Source organism: Primulina tabacum, chromosome 1 (assembly GCF_025594145.1).
Source record: "Primulina tabacum isolate GXHZ01 chromosome 1, ASM2559414v2, whole genome shotgun sequence".
Classification (NCBI taxonomy): domain Eukaryota; kingdom Viridiplantae; phylum Streptophyta; class Magnoliopsida; order Lamiales; family Gesneriaceae; genus Primulina; species Primulina tabacum.
In genome coordinates this window covers 59,393,390-59,411,671 of record NC_134550.1, presented here as the reverse complement: position 1 = coordinate 59,411,671, position 18,282 = coordinate 59,393,390, and the positions used below count along the sequence as shown (strand labels likewise).

At 35.6% G+C, this 18,282-nt stretch overlaps 3 protein-coding genes across 6 annotated transcripts; 2 read left to right on the top strand and 1 right to left on the bottom strand.

Moving 5' to 3' along the window:
- Positions 1–114: 114 nt before the first annotated feature.
- LOC142556201 (transcription factor BIM2-like) lies at positions 115–3,547 on the bottom strand. 2 transcript variants are annotated; one of them, XM_075667531.1, is made up of 7 exons: positions 3,190–3,547; positions 2,919–3,003; positions 2,109–2,178; positions 1,921–2,016; positions 846–1,261; positions 453–582; positions 115–308 (listed from the first exon to the last, which is right to left on the bottom strand). In XM_075667531.1, exons 1-7 carry the CDS (start codon positions 3,284–3,286, stop codon positions 213–215), a joined length of 990 nt encoding a protein of 329 aa, XP_075523646.1. In that variant the 5' UTR covers positions 3,287–3,547; the 3' UTR covers positions 115–212. The 2 variants fall into 2 exon arrangements, with proteins under 2 accessions (XP_075523646.1, XP_075523655.1); XM_075667540.1 differs by having other exon boundaries at positions 846–1,222.
- Positions 3,548–5,163: 1,616 nt separating this feature from the next.
- LOC142556182 (N-alpha-acetyltransferase MAK3-like) lies at positions 5,164–8,922 on the top strand. Of its 3 annotated transcripts, none has more exons than XM_075667506.1 (6): positions 5,164–5,306; positions 5,470–5,544; positions 7,479–7,670; positions 7,798–7,918; positions 8,311–8,366; positions 8,476–8,922. In XM_075667506.1, exons 3-6 carry the CDS (start codon positions 7,500–7,502, stop codon positions 8,698–8,700), a joined length of 573 nt encoding a protein of 190 aa, XP_075523621.1. In that variant the 5' UTR covers positions 5,164–5,306; positions 5,470–5,544; positions 7,479–7,499; the 3' UTR covers positions 8,701–8,922. The 3 variants fall into 3 exon arrangements, with proteins under 3 accessions (XP_075523621.1, XP_075523634.1, XP_075523626.1); XM_075667511.1 differs by having other exon boundaries at positions 5,167–5,306; positions 5,488–5,544; XM_075667519.1 differs by lacking the exon at positions 5,470–5,544.
- A 666-nt stretch (positions 8,923–9,588) lies between these two features.
- LOC142556174 (outer envelope pore protein 24B, chloroplastic-like) lies at positions 9,589–17,034 on the top strand. Its single transcript, XM_075667495.1, has 3 exons — positions 9,589–9,945; positions 10,068–10,427; positions 16,693–17,034. The coding sequence occupies exons 1-3, from the start codon at positions 9,745–9,747 to the stop codon at positions 16,771–16,773; spliced, it is 642 nt and encodes a 213-aa protein (XP_075523610.1). The 5' UTR covers positions 9,589–9,744; the 3' UTR covers positions 16,774–17,034.
- The last annotated feature ends 1,248 nt before the right edge of the window (positions 17,035–18,282 follow it).

Genomic DNA, 18,282 nt, shown 5'->3' with positions numbered 1-18,282 from the left:
TTTTTATTATTAATGATCCAATTTACATTGACCCACTTTGAAGAATTATCCACCACATACATATCGAAGGATGACATTGTATTACGAGCATAAAATTCCTCCAATATTATTAAAAAAAAACACAATATATATACAATCAACTACAAGCCTTAACCAACGGATAAAAGAAACCCCAAGTTAAGAACCGACACTTTGAAGTCACGGTAGTATTGTCATATCTTCATCCGTTTTTGAGCTTGATCAAAGTCTTCACTGTAAGTTGCATCATGAAACGATCCTTTTGGTTGGTTTCCAGAAGTAACATTATCCTAACGTGCACTTCGCAATTTATTACACGAAATTTTGAAACACAAACTGCTGCAGTTTTAAAGGTTTGGACTCTTGCTATCCTGGAATCCTTGAGCAGAAAGAAAGTACTCGGAAAAATCAAATTATGAATTAAATGTGCATACCTTGGTTGTTGAAAACAACGGAATTGATCCTCTATTTGACCGTTTTCCAAGATTGATCTGTACTGAAATGTTGGCTTGAGACAAATCCAAACCAGTGCTCTGAAGTGCTTGTGTTAACGAATTCAGTAACCTACACGTGATCGAATTTCAGACCGGTTAAAATTTCATAAATGAAGGGTTTCATGGAAGGAAGCCACCTAAAGTGAGATTCCTCAATCAGTAGCTTGTTGTTAAATGAATATAATACTCGACCACTGCCATAGATCGGTAAATTCTTAGTCGGGCAGATATTATAATTGTTTTGTTTATCATATAGATCGGTCTGAATGGGGACAGAGAAGAAAATTACAAACAAAAGTTCATTTCAACAGAATGTAATAGTGTGCTAATTACCCTTGGGAATAAGTACTTGAAATGCTGATTGTTCCCCCCTCTACTGTCAGTTCATCCTGATGGTTAGTAGCGTCAGCAGCCATATAATACTCGGGTAACTGTGCATCTGAAGCTGTCACTTTTAACGTCTGGGAGATTCCACCATCGTTTCCACTCGAAACTGGCATACTTGCCTGTAGAGGCATGGGTATGCCCACTGCTTTGCTGAGAAGTTCGGATTTTGGTTCTACTGATCTACAGGAGGCATCTCTTACAAGATCAGGTTCAATGGGATGCTGATGACTAGCTTGCATGCTTGTGGGGCCGATCACACAATTTTCATCGAACCGCCCAGGGTATGTTGAACCAGGGCTAGATCCATTCTTTGCATTTTGTGTCTGGCCAACAAAATTTTGAGAACGCCAATGACTGTTTCTCTATCCAAAGCAAAATGAGGGATATAAATTTGTGGTGACTGAATGTTTCAAGACACAGAGCTAAATTATTCAGACATCATCCATCCCTCCCCCTCAAACAACCCCACCACACACACACACACATATATGTTTCTTATAATTGAGCATCCTTATACTCAATTAACAATTTACCAATCACGAGGTTGCTAAGAACGATAAAAAAACAGGCAAGGCCTACGAGTGATGGAAATAGTAATCAAATGTGTTCTCTAAAACTCTGTGTAGCATTATATCAATTTTTACATGAGTCCAAAGTACAATTTACGTAAGCAAATTCACAAAGACGAAAAAATACATAAATTTCAATAAGTAGTTGACAACTTCAACGACCTCAACATTACTCTTGGCCGGGGAGAGTTCTTTCTTCAAAAGAAACAAAGTCCTTCGAATTTCCTAGCTACAAAATAAACCGTGGACTAACCAAACTCTATCGATAAGGTGAACCTAACTTCTATAAGATGGAAAAACCGAGGGGATCAAAAAACAAATGAGGGTCAAACTTTGGCTGTCAATTTCACCCACGATATCTTAATGGATTAGCTGAAAATAGTTCGTCAATTGGAGAACACTGTAATCAAACATTTTGGATTGTCCTTGTTAGGTATACATATAAAACTTACCCATGGCATCAGCTTTGTTGGCTCTGAATTCCAAGGTTGGAATGGCCCCTCATACTTCTGCACCTTTTCCTGCAGAAATTGTACATACTGAATCACCTGCATTAAAAAACCAATAATTAGCAAAACAAAATTCAAAGCAGGTGGTCCTAACAAACCAACTTATGTATTTGAAATTATAAATGTTGCACCTCCAATAAAAATGAGGCTGTATCTCGCTTCTGATCGCTGTTGGGTATCAGTTCTCTCAATATCTGAAACCTTAGGTTACACAAGAAAGTTTTTGTTTACTTGCATAAAGGAGCTCACATGAACAAGAAATGTTAAAAACCATCTTCTCAATATCACTACGCAGTCAAAAAATGGCATCTTAAAAATAAGGATGTTTTAAATCTGATAAGCGAGTGGCATAAGAAGGCAGAAATCCAATACATGCATCATTCCATTACGATTTTTTCAATTTTAAACCCACAAAGTCACATATATTTCTAAATATGGCTCATCAGCAAAAATCCAATATTAGCACAACACTATCTATCAGTGAACATCAAAAGTTCCAACAGGCAAACAATTGCTGATTTTGTTGCATAAAGGTGAAATATTCTTCCATGGACCTTTTCAACCAACACAAGATTGTTAAGCATGACGATCATAACCTCACCAAAAAAAAAAGTTTTTCCACGTGAATTGAGTCGATCACATTTATTGTTAGAGTCAAGTTTACCTATTTTTATCATTCAAAATATACACCAGAAATCTCTATCATTACGCTTGCAAGCTTTGATCAGCAATTTAGCGGCAGTGATATCAGTAAATTGATGATATATCTATTATCCACAAAAATTTTCCTTTAAGAAGCACACAAATAGCCACACTGAAATTCAAAATTGTGCAAGCTTGATTATACAAAAGACTACTTTTGCACATCCACATTATCTTTCTGAGCACATGAGTGCATTATTTTACTAAAACTTTGCTTGAGATTGGACAGTATTATTCACCTCTCGTTGATCTTGCTCCTGCGACGCTGCTCTGTAACCGAGTGCTTTGACCTTATAGCATTCGTCTTGTCACTGTTTTTCCCATCTGCCGCCACATAATTACATACAACAGTATTATCGCAAGATTACAATCCCATGAAACAATCTATCCATATACAATTGAGTTCGCCATAAAACGGTCCGCCCCTGATACCACTCAACGCAATCCCAACAAAAGGGTGGTGGGGCGGATCAAGATTCAGGCTTGTAGCAACACAAGAATAGTGCGCACCTTTGGTGTTATTGTTGGGTGGAGGGGCATCTTTCCCGGTGACAAAATCTTCGTACACATCTTCCTCCTCCTCCTGATGACCCTTAACAGATTTCATTTTTGCCTTATCTTCTTTCTAGTTTTCACACAGCTGGAAAAAAATGTAATCTTGAATAATTTAAGGGTTCGCAAAAGAGGAAACTCATGGAAAGATTACAGCTTTTGTTGAATGTGAAAGTGAAATTGGGATTGGTTTGGAACTTCAGATTTCGGGGTTTTTCAAAAGCAAAGAGCAGGGGTCACTGCTACTACTACACCAGCTTTGTGGTTTGTAGGTGCGGTGGACATCGTCAAAAATGAGCTGGTATTTTGAGTTTTGCCTGCTTAAGTCTAAATAATTTAATTAATACTTAAGTACATACCTGTCGATAGATTTACAATGTGTGGGGAGACTTAAAATTTTGGATTTAGATTTAAAAATAGAATTGGATTCAGAAATCTATGGATTTAGAATTTCATGTTGTTTTGATTTGAAATTAAAAATTGTGTTTAGAATTCATTTATTGTTTGAAAAAAATAATATTTGAATTTGAAAACTAAAATTATACTAAAATAACTTTAATTATATTTTTTTTACATAAATCAATATTTAAAATATATTATTCACAGTATTAAAAAACTGAAAATTAAAATTAAATTTATTATATATTTCTCTCTACCATTTCAATTATATATTTGTGTTTTATAAACTAAATAAACTTTTATATAATTAATTAACTATACTGTTAATGAATACAAAATGAATTATTACAATAAAATAATCAAACAGAACATCTAATATTCAAATTTAAATTTTACAAAATAAATTATTTCAAAATTAAATATTCAACAACATCTTGATTTTATAAATAAAAAATTAAATTATTATTGAATAAAAAATTGTTCAATATTTATGACAACTATAAGAATAGCTCAAAAATCACATATGCAAAATAAAAAATAAATAAATTTGTCATGTAATCCAACCATAACATGCAAAGATGATAGAAGGATAATAATTAAAAAATATTACTATAAATATTTTTTTAGATTTATCTAAATCCAAATCCCATCAAATAACCAAAAACTGCTCAAATTATATGTAAGAATAATATAGCTACGATTTTTTGCTCATAATCAGATTAAAACGACTATCAAACTCAATCTCTATTGTTCACAATTTATTTAGTTGAGAAAGTGTGTTAATTAATTAGATAATCATGTCAAAGGAAATAAAAAATGGTCGAGAATAATTGTAAAAAAAAAAAGAGGGGTGGTTGAATCCAAATTCTCAACAAATTTACTTTATATTTGATTTTAATTATTCATTTTTTTTTATGTATTTAACGATGAGGCTACTTGATTATTTAAATTCTTGTAGTTAACAAATAAATTCAAAATATCATTACTAAATAATATACAATTGACAATGATATTCGTGTAATACAGTTTCGGCGAAATGATATATGTATTTTTGTATGCTATATTATAACTTAAATCGTGCACTTGCGATTATTTTGAACTTAAACTTTTCGATAATTTTTTTTTAAAAATCTATAGTACAAGAAAAGCTCGATATATCTATAATCAAAACCGACACAAAACATTTAAATATTACAAAGAGTTTGATTAAATATATCAATTTTTAAACATATTATATATGAAATATAAGGTGATAGAGTTGGTCTCTTGTGAGACGGTCTCACGAATCTTTACTGATATTCACAATAAAAGTAATACTTTTAGTATAAAAAGTAAAACATTTTCATAAATGATCCAAATAAAAATACATATAACAAAATACCATATTTGAAATTGTTATGTAACAAGGTTTTACCAAAGTGAAATTGTTGAAATAGCAGTCATTATTAATAAAAAAAGGAAACAAGGGTCGTTAAAAAAAAAAGGGACAACAGTGTAAAATCGATAAATCATTTACAACTTTTCTCCTCGTTTCCTCTTTGCCGCACTTCTTCTCTCCCAATCGCTTCCGCCAATCTTCCCCGCCTTCTCACATCTCTATTTCTTGATTCAACCGAAAAACTTATCCTGTGGTTAAAAAGAAAAGTTTTGCAAGAAACATTTTGTCTCCTATTCAGGTACTTATAATAATTTTATTTAAAAAAGTAAAAGAGAAATCTACTCTGATTTGGTCTCGGAGAACAATTTTAATAGAAGCCCGAATTATTTGTTTGCTGTTTGTAGATAATACTGTGTTACTTTCTGGATATTATATATTTAAGTGCTATTTTTGTTACTGAGAAACTTGACGTGGATCAGTTCTTGAATGTTCATCCTTGAAAAGATAAGGCCTTGGCTTGGAGGCAAGCTATCCAGGTACATAATATTTATGTTTTGCTGTCTCTCATCTGTTTGTTGAACTTTCTCTATGAATTTTAGATGGTTACTTTTCACGAAATATACAAGTACGTGACTTCACGTGCTTTTGTTGGATAGGAGACTTTCGGTGCTTAGAGTTATATTGAGCTAATATATCTGCGCTCTTAATATGCGTAAGTGGCAAAACAATCACGGAGAAAAAAATATTACTAAATCTTTTCATTCTCTAATAATATGCATGTACATTTATTCTTTTTACATACATATTTTTGAGTCCTCCACTCCAACTCAAACAAGCCATTTTACCACACTGCAGTTGAAGAATCAGTTTTTCTTATTTTTCTTAGTCAGCATACGCAATACATTCATAGTTTTAAACGAAATGTGGTATCAAATTTTTTTCTTCCTTTATCTTCATGCCTTTGTTTCTATCATAGTTCATATTCGCTATCTGTTTTTTTGTTTTCCTTTTATCTGCTGCTAACATCATCTTCTATTTGTATTTCTTTATCTTTATTATTTGATATCCCTGTTGGGCAAGTCTCTCTCTCTGAACCTTTTGTCGGCAAATAGGCAAATAGGAAATGCAATCTGTGATGATAAGGCACGTTGAAATTTCGGATGAGGCGTTCAGACGGAACGCGTTTTATACGCGGTTTCACACTTCGAAACTTTACTATAAATAGGTGCCTCATTCCTTCATTTCATATCATCTCTTCTCCGAGTTTTCTCTCATCCTATTAGTTCTATAATATTTGTGAGGTGTTTGTTCTCCTGTATTAATAGAGTGTGTTCTCTTTGGAAACACAGTGACTGAGTTGTACATCACAAAATATTATAGTAGAATTCTTTTCATTTTGCCCGTGGCTGATAATTTTTAGAGGTTTTTCAAGTAAATCTCGGTGTCCAGTTTATTCTTTATTTTCGGGTTTTATTATCTCAAATTCCGCACGTGAGACCAACACATTTCCCTTGTAAGAGTAACAATCTTCTCATCTCCAATTTCAATTCTTGTCTTGATATCGTCATCTATTGTTTGTGTTCTATTATCTTTATTTCATATCTTGTGAGAGTAGCAATCTTCTAAGCATTCCCAATCTCAATCTCCGATGTCTCATCTACTAATAATGATAATGAAGAGATGTGAGCGTTTATTATCGATCCCTTTCTTTAGCTTATCCCTCTCGCAAGGATATAGGGATATTATTAAGCATCTGGAATAAATAGAAGAAAATCGGGGAGCTTCATTCAAGCAAAATAAGGAATAGCCTGTCATTGACCTGCATATAAATAGTAATCATAGCAATTTATCATGGTATTGGCTCTTTTTGTTACTAATGCCCTCCCAGACGAGAACTTAGCGCTGTTCTGGTATGCTTGGGAAGAATTGTATGAGCTGGGATATTCTGTTCGAATACTAGAATCTTAACATTTGGTGGGAAAGGCAGAAAGATTGCATCTTATCCTGTCAATAATAATAAAATAAATTAAAATACTCAGAAGAGACGTGAAAGAGATTGGGCGCTTTCCCTAGAATTTCATATCCATATCAAAACATGGAAAACTAAACTAGCTTTACAAGGAACACAATATGTGAGCTTAAACTAAGTTTTAGGTATTTTTAATGGGCAAAAAGTTGCATAGCATTTTGTTTGTACAAATTGAGAAAGAAAGAATACTCGAAACCAGAAAGATACTTTAAAAATCGAGCCATTCTTCATAGCAATGCAAAACTTGAGACGTAGGGAGTAATACAAAGGAAAGAAGAGACCGAAGTATGGGGGTTATGCGAAAGTGGGCAAACGGCCAGAAACTTATTTTGGGAAAGTAGAAAGGCATTCATTCCAATGAACCCTTAATCATCCAACCCCATGAAAATTAAAAACGAAAAAATCTTCAAGGTTTTGGTGTAAATTGTTCTTTTCTTGCAGTGACGGTGGCTCCTGCGGGAGATGGACCAGACAAAAGCAGATTTTGATGTGTCGGAGATAGAGTATGTCAGCTATGGTGGAGAGCACCACCTGCCCCTGATAATGGACTTGGTTGATCAGGAGCTGAGTGAACCCTATTCCATCTTCACTTACAGATACTTTGTCTATCTCTGGCCACAACTGTCTTTCCTCGTAAGCCGTGATATTAATTTATCTCTCTCCTGCATTCATCGTATCAATTTCAGGAGATTTTTTTTATTTTTATATCTGACTTGACTTGGTTGATTGGGGAATTTACTTGGATTATATTCGTCTATAGGCATTCCACAAAGGCAAATGCGTGGGGACAGTGGTGTGCAAGATGGGAGATCATCGCCATACTTTCAGAGGATACATAGCCATGCTTGTGGTTATCAATCCTTACCGAGGCAGAGGAATTGGTGTGTATTATTTCTGTATCGTTCATGTACGCTACAACTTTTTTTTTTCCCATTTACTTTTTACCAGCGATCTCAATATGTGATCTAATTAAACTGAGTCAAGATGTCTAGGTGAAGACAGACAACTAATAACATATTGGATACTATTTTCTAGTTTCTTGATAACGATTTTAATTCAAACTTCTATCCTAAGATCGTTAATTCATAGCATATGAAGTTTGGTGCTTGATTTGGTTGCGACCATTACCCCTTTTTTATTTCTTTCTATCAAAGACACCAATGGGGTGTTGATTCCTAAGTAATACACTACCGAAAAGGTTTGATCAATCCAACTAATTATGTTTTCGAAATGGGAAAATACCCTAATCAATAGATATTTTTTATTTTGGCAGCTACGGAACTTGTTACCAGATCAATTAAAGTGATGGTGGAATCAGGTTGTGAAGAGGTATTCATATATATAAATTTTACAAACGCGGCTTCTTAATTGATTGTATAATAATATCTAATCTGGTTGTTGATGCAACAATCTCGTTCCTTTCTGTGTCTTTCTATAGGTGACATTAGAAGCAGAAGTTACAAATAAAGGAGCACTAGCGCTATATGGTCGTCTGGGGTTTATTCGAGCGAAGAGGCTTTTCCGATATTACTTGAATGGGGTTGATGCTTTCAGGCTCAAGCTAATGTTTCCTCGCATGGACTCACCAAACTACTACGAGCCCACAAACGCAACCACCTTGACTGATCACGGAATGACACCTGAAGCAGATTCAGCGCACTAATGCTCTCAAAGGCTGATATGGGAGCTAAAGGTTGTACACGCTTTGATATTTGTGTCTCGGCGTGCACGAACAAAAGTCGTAGGTAATTTCTTCTTCTTCTATCCTTTTTTTAATAAAAAGGTACTTTGTGAAAAGTTTTTGTTATTTCCTTTTATATATGTTGTATCAGATATTTATCGCATTCCTTCGACAAATGTAGAATTCAGTGTGCCCCTGCTTTTATGAAGATTGCACATCATATTTTCTTATTGTGGCGAGCCTACTTTTTATGAACACACGCACACATATTTTCCCGAGAAAGAAAGAAAAAAATATTTCTGCCAATCTATTAAATTGTCGGAAGAAAATATTCAGAGGTGCGGAAATGAGATAAAAACTTGAAAAATAATTTTATAAAAGAAAAACTTCTCTCAAGTCAGTCGTCTGCTGGAATTGTTCAGATAGTTTAATTTTATTTTTTATATATATGAAATGCTTAAAAAATTTAGAGATTATGTTAAAATTTAAAAAATTAAAAAATGATTTTTTATAATAATTATCATGCGATTTCGAAAAAGAAAATTATTTTTATGTTAAAATTGATATGATCATTTTAAAAATTAAAGTATAGATAAAAATTTAAAAAGTATATTATTAAAAACTAAACTAGGTTTTTATGATACATAGAATTAAATAAAAATGGAATGTTTTATCAATATAAGAAGATAGTTATTTTTTTTATTTATAAAAAAATGATCATATTGTATTTCTATATTTATTGCCCGTGGCGTTCGAACTGGTGTAATTTTATTTTATTTTATTTTTTAAAAAGGGATGTAAAAAATAATATAAATTAAATTATTAATACGCATAGAAATTTTAAAAATATAATCTGGAGTGGAAAAAAAGGCGAAAAATATGAATGAGGTGGGATGCCGGTCAGCCAGCTGAGACCAAGCCAAATTTCATCAAACTTACCTTTTTTTGTACTGTACCCTCTTTCGCTGTAGAACCAGCTCTCCACCATCAAAATTATCGCCCAGATTCTCTAAGCAATCCCAAAAAATGATGAAAGCTTCGTTCAAAGCAAGATATGAGCCCGATAAGGCCTCCGCGGCCGTCACTGTCACCGTTAACGCCGGCGATTTCAAGCTTCGTGCGTCCATGACTGATGCCACCGTGGTCAACGGCCCATGCTTGAATGGCTTAGCCTTAGCCGTCGAGAAACCTGGCTTCTTCATTGTCGACTACAACGTCCCTAAAAACGTAAGAGCGAATAAGTAGCTGCTCCTTTAACTATTTTGTATATGGGCATTGTTTGCTGCGTAAGAAAGTAATTCACATGTTTGGAATGTTATATTGATGGAATGAGATTTCAATTATCGCAGGATATTAAGTTTCAGTTTATGAATACGATTAGGGTGGCTGAGAAACCGTTGAACTTGACTTACATTCACAGCAAATGTGAGGAACGGACGATAGTGGATGGATGTTTGGTGATTGATTCGGTCAATAAAGTTTCAGCTAATCATGTGCTTGGTACTGGCAATGCCAAGTTGAAGTATACTTATTTGCATGGAGGGTTGACGACTTTCGAGCCCAGCTACGATTTGGGGAAGAATGCTTGGGATTTTGCTCTTTCGCGCAGGGTTTATGGTAATGACGTGTTTCGGGCTACATATCAGACCTCTAGCAAGAACTTGGGGCTTGAGTGGTCGCGGAGCTCTAAGTTGAACGGCTCATTTAAGGTATAAATTTATTGTTTCATGAATTAATGTCATCCGCTGGTTGTGTTGGAATGCAAACTTGGCAAAGCTTTATTCTCGATTAAATTGTCTTAGGACTTGCTGAAAGAAAATTAAATGATGGTAATGGGTCTTGTATTGACAATAATTGTTGGTGCTTATTAAAGTTAATATTAGAGCTCACGGATAGTAATATGCATCGTGTAGATCTAGATGAAAAGAATGATTGACTGATCAGATGTGAATCAATGGATATAGGTCAAGAGATGATATGAAATGTTACTTGTAGCACATATGTTATTTCTTAACGAAAACCATCGCAAAACATGGTTTTAAAGATTTTAAGAATTTTAATGACGACATCTTTGGTTCTACGTGTTTTTCTGGCTTAGTTTGTTCGTGCATAATATGTTCATAGAATGCAATATGAATGATGCATATCTATCACCTATTGATCTTTGAAATAACTTTGTCGTCGGGAAAAGGGTTCAAAGTAGTTGAGTCGTTTGTGTTTGAAATTGTTAAATTCAAATTAATATTTATCACAGCTATAGAGATGCTTGTGCTTCTGAAGACTGATACAGGTGGCCATCTGTCACAAGTGCCTTTTCCATAGAATGTAGAAATGTATATACATGCTCTTTCTTTCTTTCTTCTTTTTTTTTTTTAAATATTATTTTAGATTAATGAAAGTTCCTATACGACCCTTGATAAAGTCGATTCTTTTTCACCCTTTTAGGGATTCTTTCTTAGTAAGAGAATTATAATAGCTCTTTGACAAATAGAGGTGAGAATGCCACGCCATGAATCGCTTAACCTACGTTGCCATGAAGGCCTATAAATCTTTCAAATATCTCCCCCAACCCTATCAGGGGAAAATGAGTACTATGAGGAACACTACCTTGTCGGGAGTCATAGTATTACGGGTGAAGGAAATCCGTCACTATGCTTTAAAAATTCAAGTTCATGTGAGAAGATACAAACAATTGTTTTACAATTTATTACGGTGTGTGTGTGTAAATCGGAGATTGAGTAGTATAAGCTCAGAATTAATATCTAAGGCATATATGTATAAATGGCAACGTGTGAAGAAATATCTCAACATGAGAAATAATGGCACCAGGGTTTCAACTTGTAACTATGCCTATTTATGATATAATGTTCAAGTTGTTTGAACTAAAAGCTCAACTGCTCAAGCTAATATGAGGGAAATAATCGATAGTACGCTTCAACATTAATCTTGCACAATATACAAAATGCATGGAGAGTACTGTCCAGGTATTACAGAGGCGAGCATGTATTGAATGGAAGAAGAGTTCCGTTCTTCATTATTGAATTGGTGAGAAAAATGATAGTCTGTACATCATCTATATTTATACATGCGTAAGTAATTGAGTAAGTTTGACTAACTATCTAACCAACTATAACTAACTAATAACCGAGCTATCTGACTGTTGTTAGTCTGATATCCCCCCGTCAAGATGGACTGTAGATGTTTTTGACAGACATCTTGGAAACCATATGAGATAGGGCTGCACGTGGAAGAGGTTTTGTGAACATATCAGCAAGCTGCAACTGAGTTCGAATTGGCAGAAGTTTAATTGTTCCTTCCTTGATTTTCTCACGAATAAAATGACAATCTATCTCAATGTGTTTTGTGCGTTCATGAAAGATAGGATTGTATGCCAGATGGATGGCCGATTGGTTGTCACAAAATATAGTGGCAGGGGCTGGAATGGTGACGTGCAAGTCTTTGAGTAGCTGAGTAAGCCATATGACTTCGCTTGTTGTAGTGGCAAGTGCTCTGTATTCAGCCTCTGTAGATGATCTGGAAATGGTCACTTGTTTTTTGGTTTTCCATGAAATCAAGGCGTCGCCCAAGAAAACACAAAAACCTGTTACTGACTTTCGGGTGTCAGCACAAGCTGCCCAATCAGCATCTGAAAACGCCCTCAAGTGTATGGGAGAGGTGGCTGAGAAGAAGATTCCTTGGCCTGGATTGGACTTGAGATATCTCATGATATGATGCACAGCCTTCAGGTGTGAGGTACGAGAGGTTGGGACACAAATTGACTCAATTTGTGGACTGCAAATGTGATGTCTGGTCTAGACAAGGTAAGGTATAATAGACGTCCAATGAGGCGTCTATATTGAGTGACATCTTCAAGTAATTCACCATCGTGGAGATTGAGTTGAACCCTGGGTTCCATAGGCACGTGCACAGGTTTGCAAGCAAGAAATCCAGTGTCTTCGAGTAGGTGTAATGTGTAATTGCGTTGTGATAGGCATATGCCCTGTGTCGTTCTTGCTATTTCAAGACCGAGGAAATATTTTAAAGGGCTCAAATCCTTAAGTTTGAATTTGGATTGGAGAACAGATTTTACGTCATGAATGAAACTAGGGGAAGGTCCGACAATGATGATGTCGTCTACATATACCAGTAAGACGACGAAAGAAGATCCTGATCCTTTGGTGAATAAGGTGTGATCAGCTTGGGACTGCACAAATCCATATTCAAGTACTGCATTGGAGAATTTTGTGTACCACTGTCGAGAGGCTTGACGTAGGCCATATATAGATTTGTGCAATTTGCACACAAGTTTGGGAGTGACTTGATCAATTTGTTTTGTGGGAGTGTATCCAAGTGGAAGATCCATGTACACATCTTCGAGTAGATCTCCATTCAGAAATGCATTATTGACGTCCAATTGTGCAAGATGCCAATTTTGGCTAGCAGCAAGTGCAAGCAAAACTTTGACAGTGGCTAGCTTGGCAACTGGGGAGAAAGTCTCAAAGAAATCAACACCTTCGCATTGATTGTACCCTTTCGCAACTAACCGAGCCTTATACCTGTCTATCGAGCCATCAGATTTATGTTTGATCTTGTATACCCAACGACAGCCAATGGCTTGTTTGTTTGAAGGAATTGGAACCACAGACCAAGTCTTGTTGGCTTCCATTGCATCGAGTTCCTCACGCATTGCAACCTGCCAGTCATTTGACTTCACGGCTTGATGAAAGAATTGAGGTTCCACTTGCGTGGAAATATTAAGCACAAATTGTTTGTATGATGGAGAAAGTGAGTGATATGATACGTATGCCTCCAAAGGATACAGGGCTGAATGTGAGGGGTCTGATTTATGCTGAAACATCTGACAATGATAATGCCTTAAGTATGATGGCGGTTTGATCGCCCTTGAAGAAGTGCGAGTGGGAGCAACATGAGCTGGTATCTCTGGAGCACTTGGTATCTCTGGAACATTATTGTGTGCACCAGCAACTGAAGAAGCATTTGAGCTTGATGCCTGGTGTGGAACAGCTAATGGCACATTGCTGTCCAAGCATTCAGTAGGGTCAATGGGTGCTGATGTAGGAAGGACCAAGTCAGGAAATTGATCAATGATCTCTTCCTCTGGAGATATAGAAAGAAAAGGAAATATGGATTCATGGAAAATAACATCCCGTGATATAAATGTTTCCTTGCTCTTAATGTCCAATAACTTGTATGCTTTCATGTTTGGAGGATATCCTAAAAAAACACAGGCACGAGCTCTTGGAAGAAACTTGTCGCGATGAGCTGATAAAGTGGAAGCAAATGCAAGGCAACCAAATACACGAAAGTGTGAATAGTCCACACTTTTCTGATACAACAGCTCATAGGGAGATTTGTTGTGTGTCCAAGGGGAAGGTACACGATTTATCAAGTAAGTTGCTGTCAGAATACATTCACTCCAGAAATGAATAGGCATATGGGACTGAAAAAGCAAAGAACGAGCAACATTAAGCAAATGTTGGTGTTTCCTTTCTACTACCGAATTCTGTTGAGGGGTTTGCACACATGAAAACTGATGTATGATTCCTTTGGTCTGTAACAACTCGGTGAACGCAAGCTCTTTAGCATTATCAGTGCGAAAGGCCTTTACTGTTATGGTGAATTGAGTTTCAACCATTTGACAGAATCTAGACACTATACTTAGTGCTTCAGATTTGTGTTGCAAAAGAAAAACCCATGTAAACCTTGTGCAATCGTCGACTAGAGTCAAGAAATATCGTTGATTATTATATGTAGGAGCATGATATGGCCCCCAAATGTCACAGTGAACAAGGTCAAAAGGCTTTGAAGACATATTGTGATGAGAAACAAAAGGTAATTTTCTTTGTTTTGCTAGTGGACAAATAGAACATGGTATATTGGGTATATCAGTATCCTTGTATTGTAAATGGTTTTTCAAATTCTGTACTATCTTCATTGAAGGGTGTCCCAGACGACAGTGCCAAGTTTGTGAAGTGACTTGATTGACATGGATCTTTGAGCAAGAGTTGTAGCTTTCCAGATTCTCGACTTTCAGAACATAAAGACCTTCTATCCGATTACCCTTGCCAATCGTCTTCTTGGTTGTCATTTCCTGAATGAAAAATGAATCATGGTAAAAGTTGATCATAACATCTGTGTTGGCGATAAAGGAGCTGACGGACAGTAGGTTAAATTTGAACTCGGGTATGTAAAGAACATCAGATAGAACCAAGGATCCCAATCTAACTTCACCACATAATTTGACGTCAATGTATTCATGATTTGGCAGGATGACACGTGAATTGTCCACTGATGTAAGGTAAGTGAAAGAATTCACATTCGAGCAAATATGTCGAGATGCCCCCGAATCCACGATCCAACATGAAGGTGAATGCAACAAATTAGGAATAGATATTGATAAGCAAGTACCTGAATTAAAGTGATCATTCGAACCATCTTGCCGACCAATTTTCTTGTCAACATCTGAATTAAAGTGATCATGCGAACCATCTTGCCGACCAGTTTTCTTGTCAACATCTGAGAGGTGTTGAACAAACATGGTCATCAGTTGTTCCATCTGATTTTTATCAAACTTCTGTAAGATATTGGAAGAAGAATCAGTAAGAGAATCTCGGAGGCCAGATGAAACACTATGTCCTGATACTTGATTCACTGGAGCAGATGAATTTCTGTTCACAAATCTTCCTCTGGTTTTGTATCCTGGAGGATAGCCATGAATCTTGTAACATGTATCGACGGTGTGTCCAGGAGCATTGCAAGAAGTACAATATGGTCTGCCTTTCTGGAATTTAATTCTTGCTCTGCTATTATGCTGGGATTGATGGTGCTCCCCTTGGAGCGCAAGTGCCAAGTCATTTGTGGGTGTATTGAAATTAGATTGCTTCCCAATAGCCCTTTGTCTCTCCTCTTGTATGACTAAAGCAAAAATTTTGTTGATAGACGGAAGAGGATCAAGCAGAAGCACTTGACTCCTAATATTGGTAAACGAGTCATTGAGACCCATGAGAAAAGTCATGGCGTAATCCATCTTGACCCCATTACAAATGCACTTACCACAACTGCAAACCGGACGGAATTGATTCAATTCTTCCCAAATGGCCTTAAGCTTAGTGAAGTAGATACCAACCGGATCTTGATCTTGGCGCAAATTGATCAATTCTCTACGTAGTTGAAATATTCTTGGAGCATTACTTTGTTGAAAACGATCTTGCAAATCCTTCCATATATCTTCTGCTGATTCCGCGAACAAGATGCTCGCTGATATCTCCTTGGATACAGAATTCAGTAGCCAAGAAATGACTATGTTGTTGTTTCGAGTCCACGCACTTGTCAAGGTGAGATCACTTTCTGATGGTTTGTGAATAGATCCATCAATAAACCCCAACTTGTTCTTAACGGAGAGTGCAATTTTCATTGCCCGACTCCATGACGGAAAATTTTCGCCAGTGAGTTGCTGTGAAACCAGGAGCTGCCCTGGATTATCAGAATGATGGAGAAAGTAGGGGCTCGATTGGTCATCAGCGGCAGATCGCCCCATTTGCATATTCCACGCCGTGGAATTTGTGTTTGTCATAGATCCAGATGTCGATGCTAAGAACTTTCAATTACGAATTGGAGAATGAAATGCACCGATTTGTGAGTTTTGCACAGAAAGAAAACTCACCAGCTCGACGAGAGAATCTCAATCTTCTTCCTGATTGTGCGGATAAGCTCTGATACCATATTACAGAGGCGAGCATGTATTGGATGGAAGAAGAGTTCCGTTCTTCATTATTGAATTGGTGAGAAAAATGATAGTCTCTACATCATCTATATTTATACATGCGTAAGTAATTGAGTAAGTTTGACTAACTATCTAACCAACTATAACTAACTAATAACCGAGCTAACTGACTGTTGTTAGTCTGATACCAGGGAAAGATCTTTCATGTTAATTACCTCAAAATCTTGCAGATTTCAGCATCTGTCAACTTGGCGGAAGAACGAAAAACACCCAAGCTGTGTGCTGAGACTGCCTGGGACTTCGAAATGTGATTTTCCTCTCTCCTCATATGCTGCACACGTTCAATATGGACAACTTATTTATAGATTAAAGAATAATTTTTTTTGACTTTCGTCATTGCCGTTATACTGTTCATCTTGAAGTTGTGCTGATTGACAATTTACATGATACTCTTCAGCTCTTTGATTCAGTTTGGATTCATGAGCATAAATTTTAGCATTTATCAGCTTCAATCAGATTGTGATTGAATTTTTATTTGTCTGTGTCGCGTTATTAAAAACAAAAATTTTGCCTCAGACTACAATTTTTTTGGCTCCAGTTGGCTCCAAACCAATATAGGCCCATGAAGGCAGAGTCCCTCTCTTCCAAACATTCTTTTGCAAAACCTTTCATATTATTCCATACAAAGATTCAATGATTACCGTACTGAAAAAAAATCAACGATTAGTTTTTGTGAAAAAAAAAATTAAAAAAAAATTCAGTGATTAGTTAATAAATTAATACGATACAACTGTCAAAGTTTTTTAAAAAAGCTGACAAAATTCTCAAAAATTCGAGTGGGAAAAACAAATTAATATATCCCTTTCTTTTGTGGAATGTCCGTGTTTAATCAAATTTCGTGATAAATGCTATTCAATTTACCTATCTCACATGTTTTTACGGGCTAAATAAATGAAAATAGGACCTACACTAACATGAGCAAGAAGGTGCGATGGTCTTAATCTACATGGAAAATTGCAATTTTAGTGTGATAAATAGGTCTATTTTTTTGTTTCAATCTTGTAATTAATTTAGATTTTTTGTTTTGTTTTGGTTAACAAAAAATAATTCTCGATGTGAAAACATATAGTTTTCACTTCACTCTACAACTAATACATCAAACATTGCTTATTAAAACTGATACTCTCATACGCGACTTACATGACAAAAATAAAACACATATTATACACGTTAAAATTATCTCAGTAGAAATAATTAGGGGTGGGAAAAAATACCGAAATACCGAAATACCGAAAAATCGTATCGAAAAAATATCGAATTTACCGAAAAAATCGGGATACCGAACATTTCGGTACGGTATGAGGTATCGGTATGAAATAATTTTTTTTCGATATACCGAAATACCGAAATACCGAAAATAATTTATTATTATTATTATTTTTTAAATTTAAGTTCGGTATACCGACAAAATTTTTGGTGTCGGTACGGTACCGGTATGAACTTTTTTCATACCGAAAATTCGGTATACCGAATGTGCGGTATACCGAAATTTCGGTCGAAATTTCGGTATCGGTATGAAAAATTCCATACCGATATTTTCGGTACGGTATACGGTACCGTACCCACCCCTAGAAATAATTGGAAACAACAAGTATTTTTCCTCCATATATCAAGTGTTGTTTTGTTTCATTTTACTATTTTTTGTTTAGATTTATTTTGATATTTGTAATATATATTTGTACTTGTTACAATGGCTACGTACAAAAGTTCAAATTATTATATGATTAAAACATAAAATAAACTCATTTACATAAATAAAA

Coding starts and splice junctions, on each gene's coding strand:
- LOC142556201 (XM_075667531.1), bottom strand. CDS start 3,286: ATGAAATCTGTTAAGGGTCATCAGGAGGAGGAGGAAGATGTGTACGAA. Junction 3,004..3,189: donor ACCCAACAATAACACCAAAG/GTGCGCACTATT, acceptor ATGTGGCGGCAG/ATGGGAAAAACAGTGACAAG. Junction 2,179..2,918: donor AGGAGCAAGATCAACGAGAG/GTGAATAATACT, acceptor GTGTAACCTAAG/GTTTCAGATATTGAGAGAAC.
- LOC142556182 (XM_075667519.1), top strand. CDS start 7,500: ATGGACCAGACAAAAGCAGATTTTGATGTGTCGGAGATAGAGTATGTC. Junction 7,671..7,797: donor GGCCACAACTGTCTTTCCTC/GTAAGCCGTGAT, acceptor ATTCGTCTATAG/GCATTCCACAAAGGCAAATG. Junction 8,367..8,475: donor TGGAATCAGGTTGTGAAGAG/GTATTCATATAT, acceptor GTCTTTCTATAG/GTGACATTAGAAGCAGAAGT.
- LOC142556174 (XM_075667495.1), top strand. CDS start 9,745: ATGATGAAAGCTTCGTTCAAAGCAAGATATGAGCCCGATAAGGCCTCC. Junction 9,946..10,067: donor ACTACAACGTCCCTAAAAAC/GTAAGAGCGAAT, acceptor CAATTATCGCAG/GATATTAAGTTTCAGTTTAT. Junction 10,428..16,692: donor AGTTGAACGGCTCATTTAAG/GTATAAATTTAT, acceptor AAAATCTTGCAG/ATTTCAGCATCTGTCAACTT.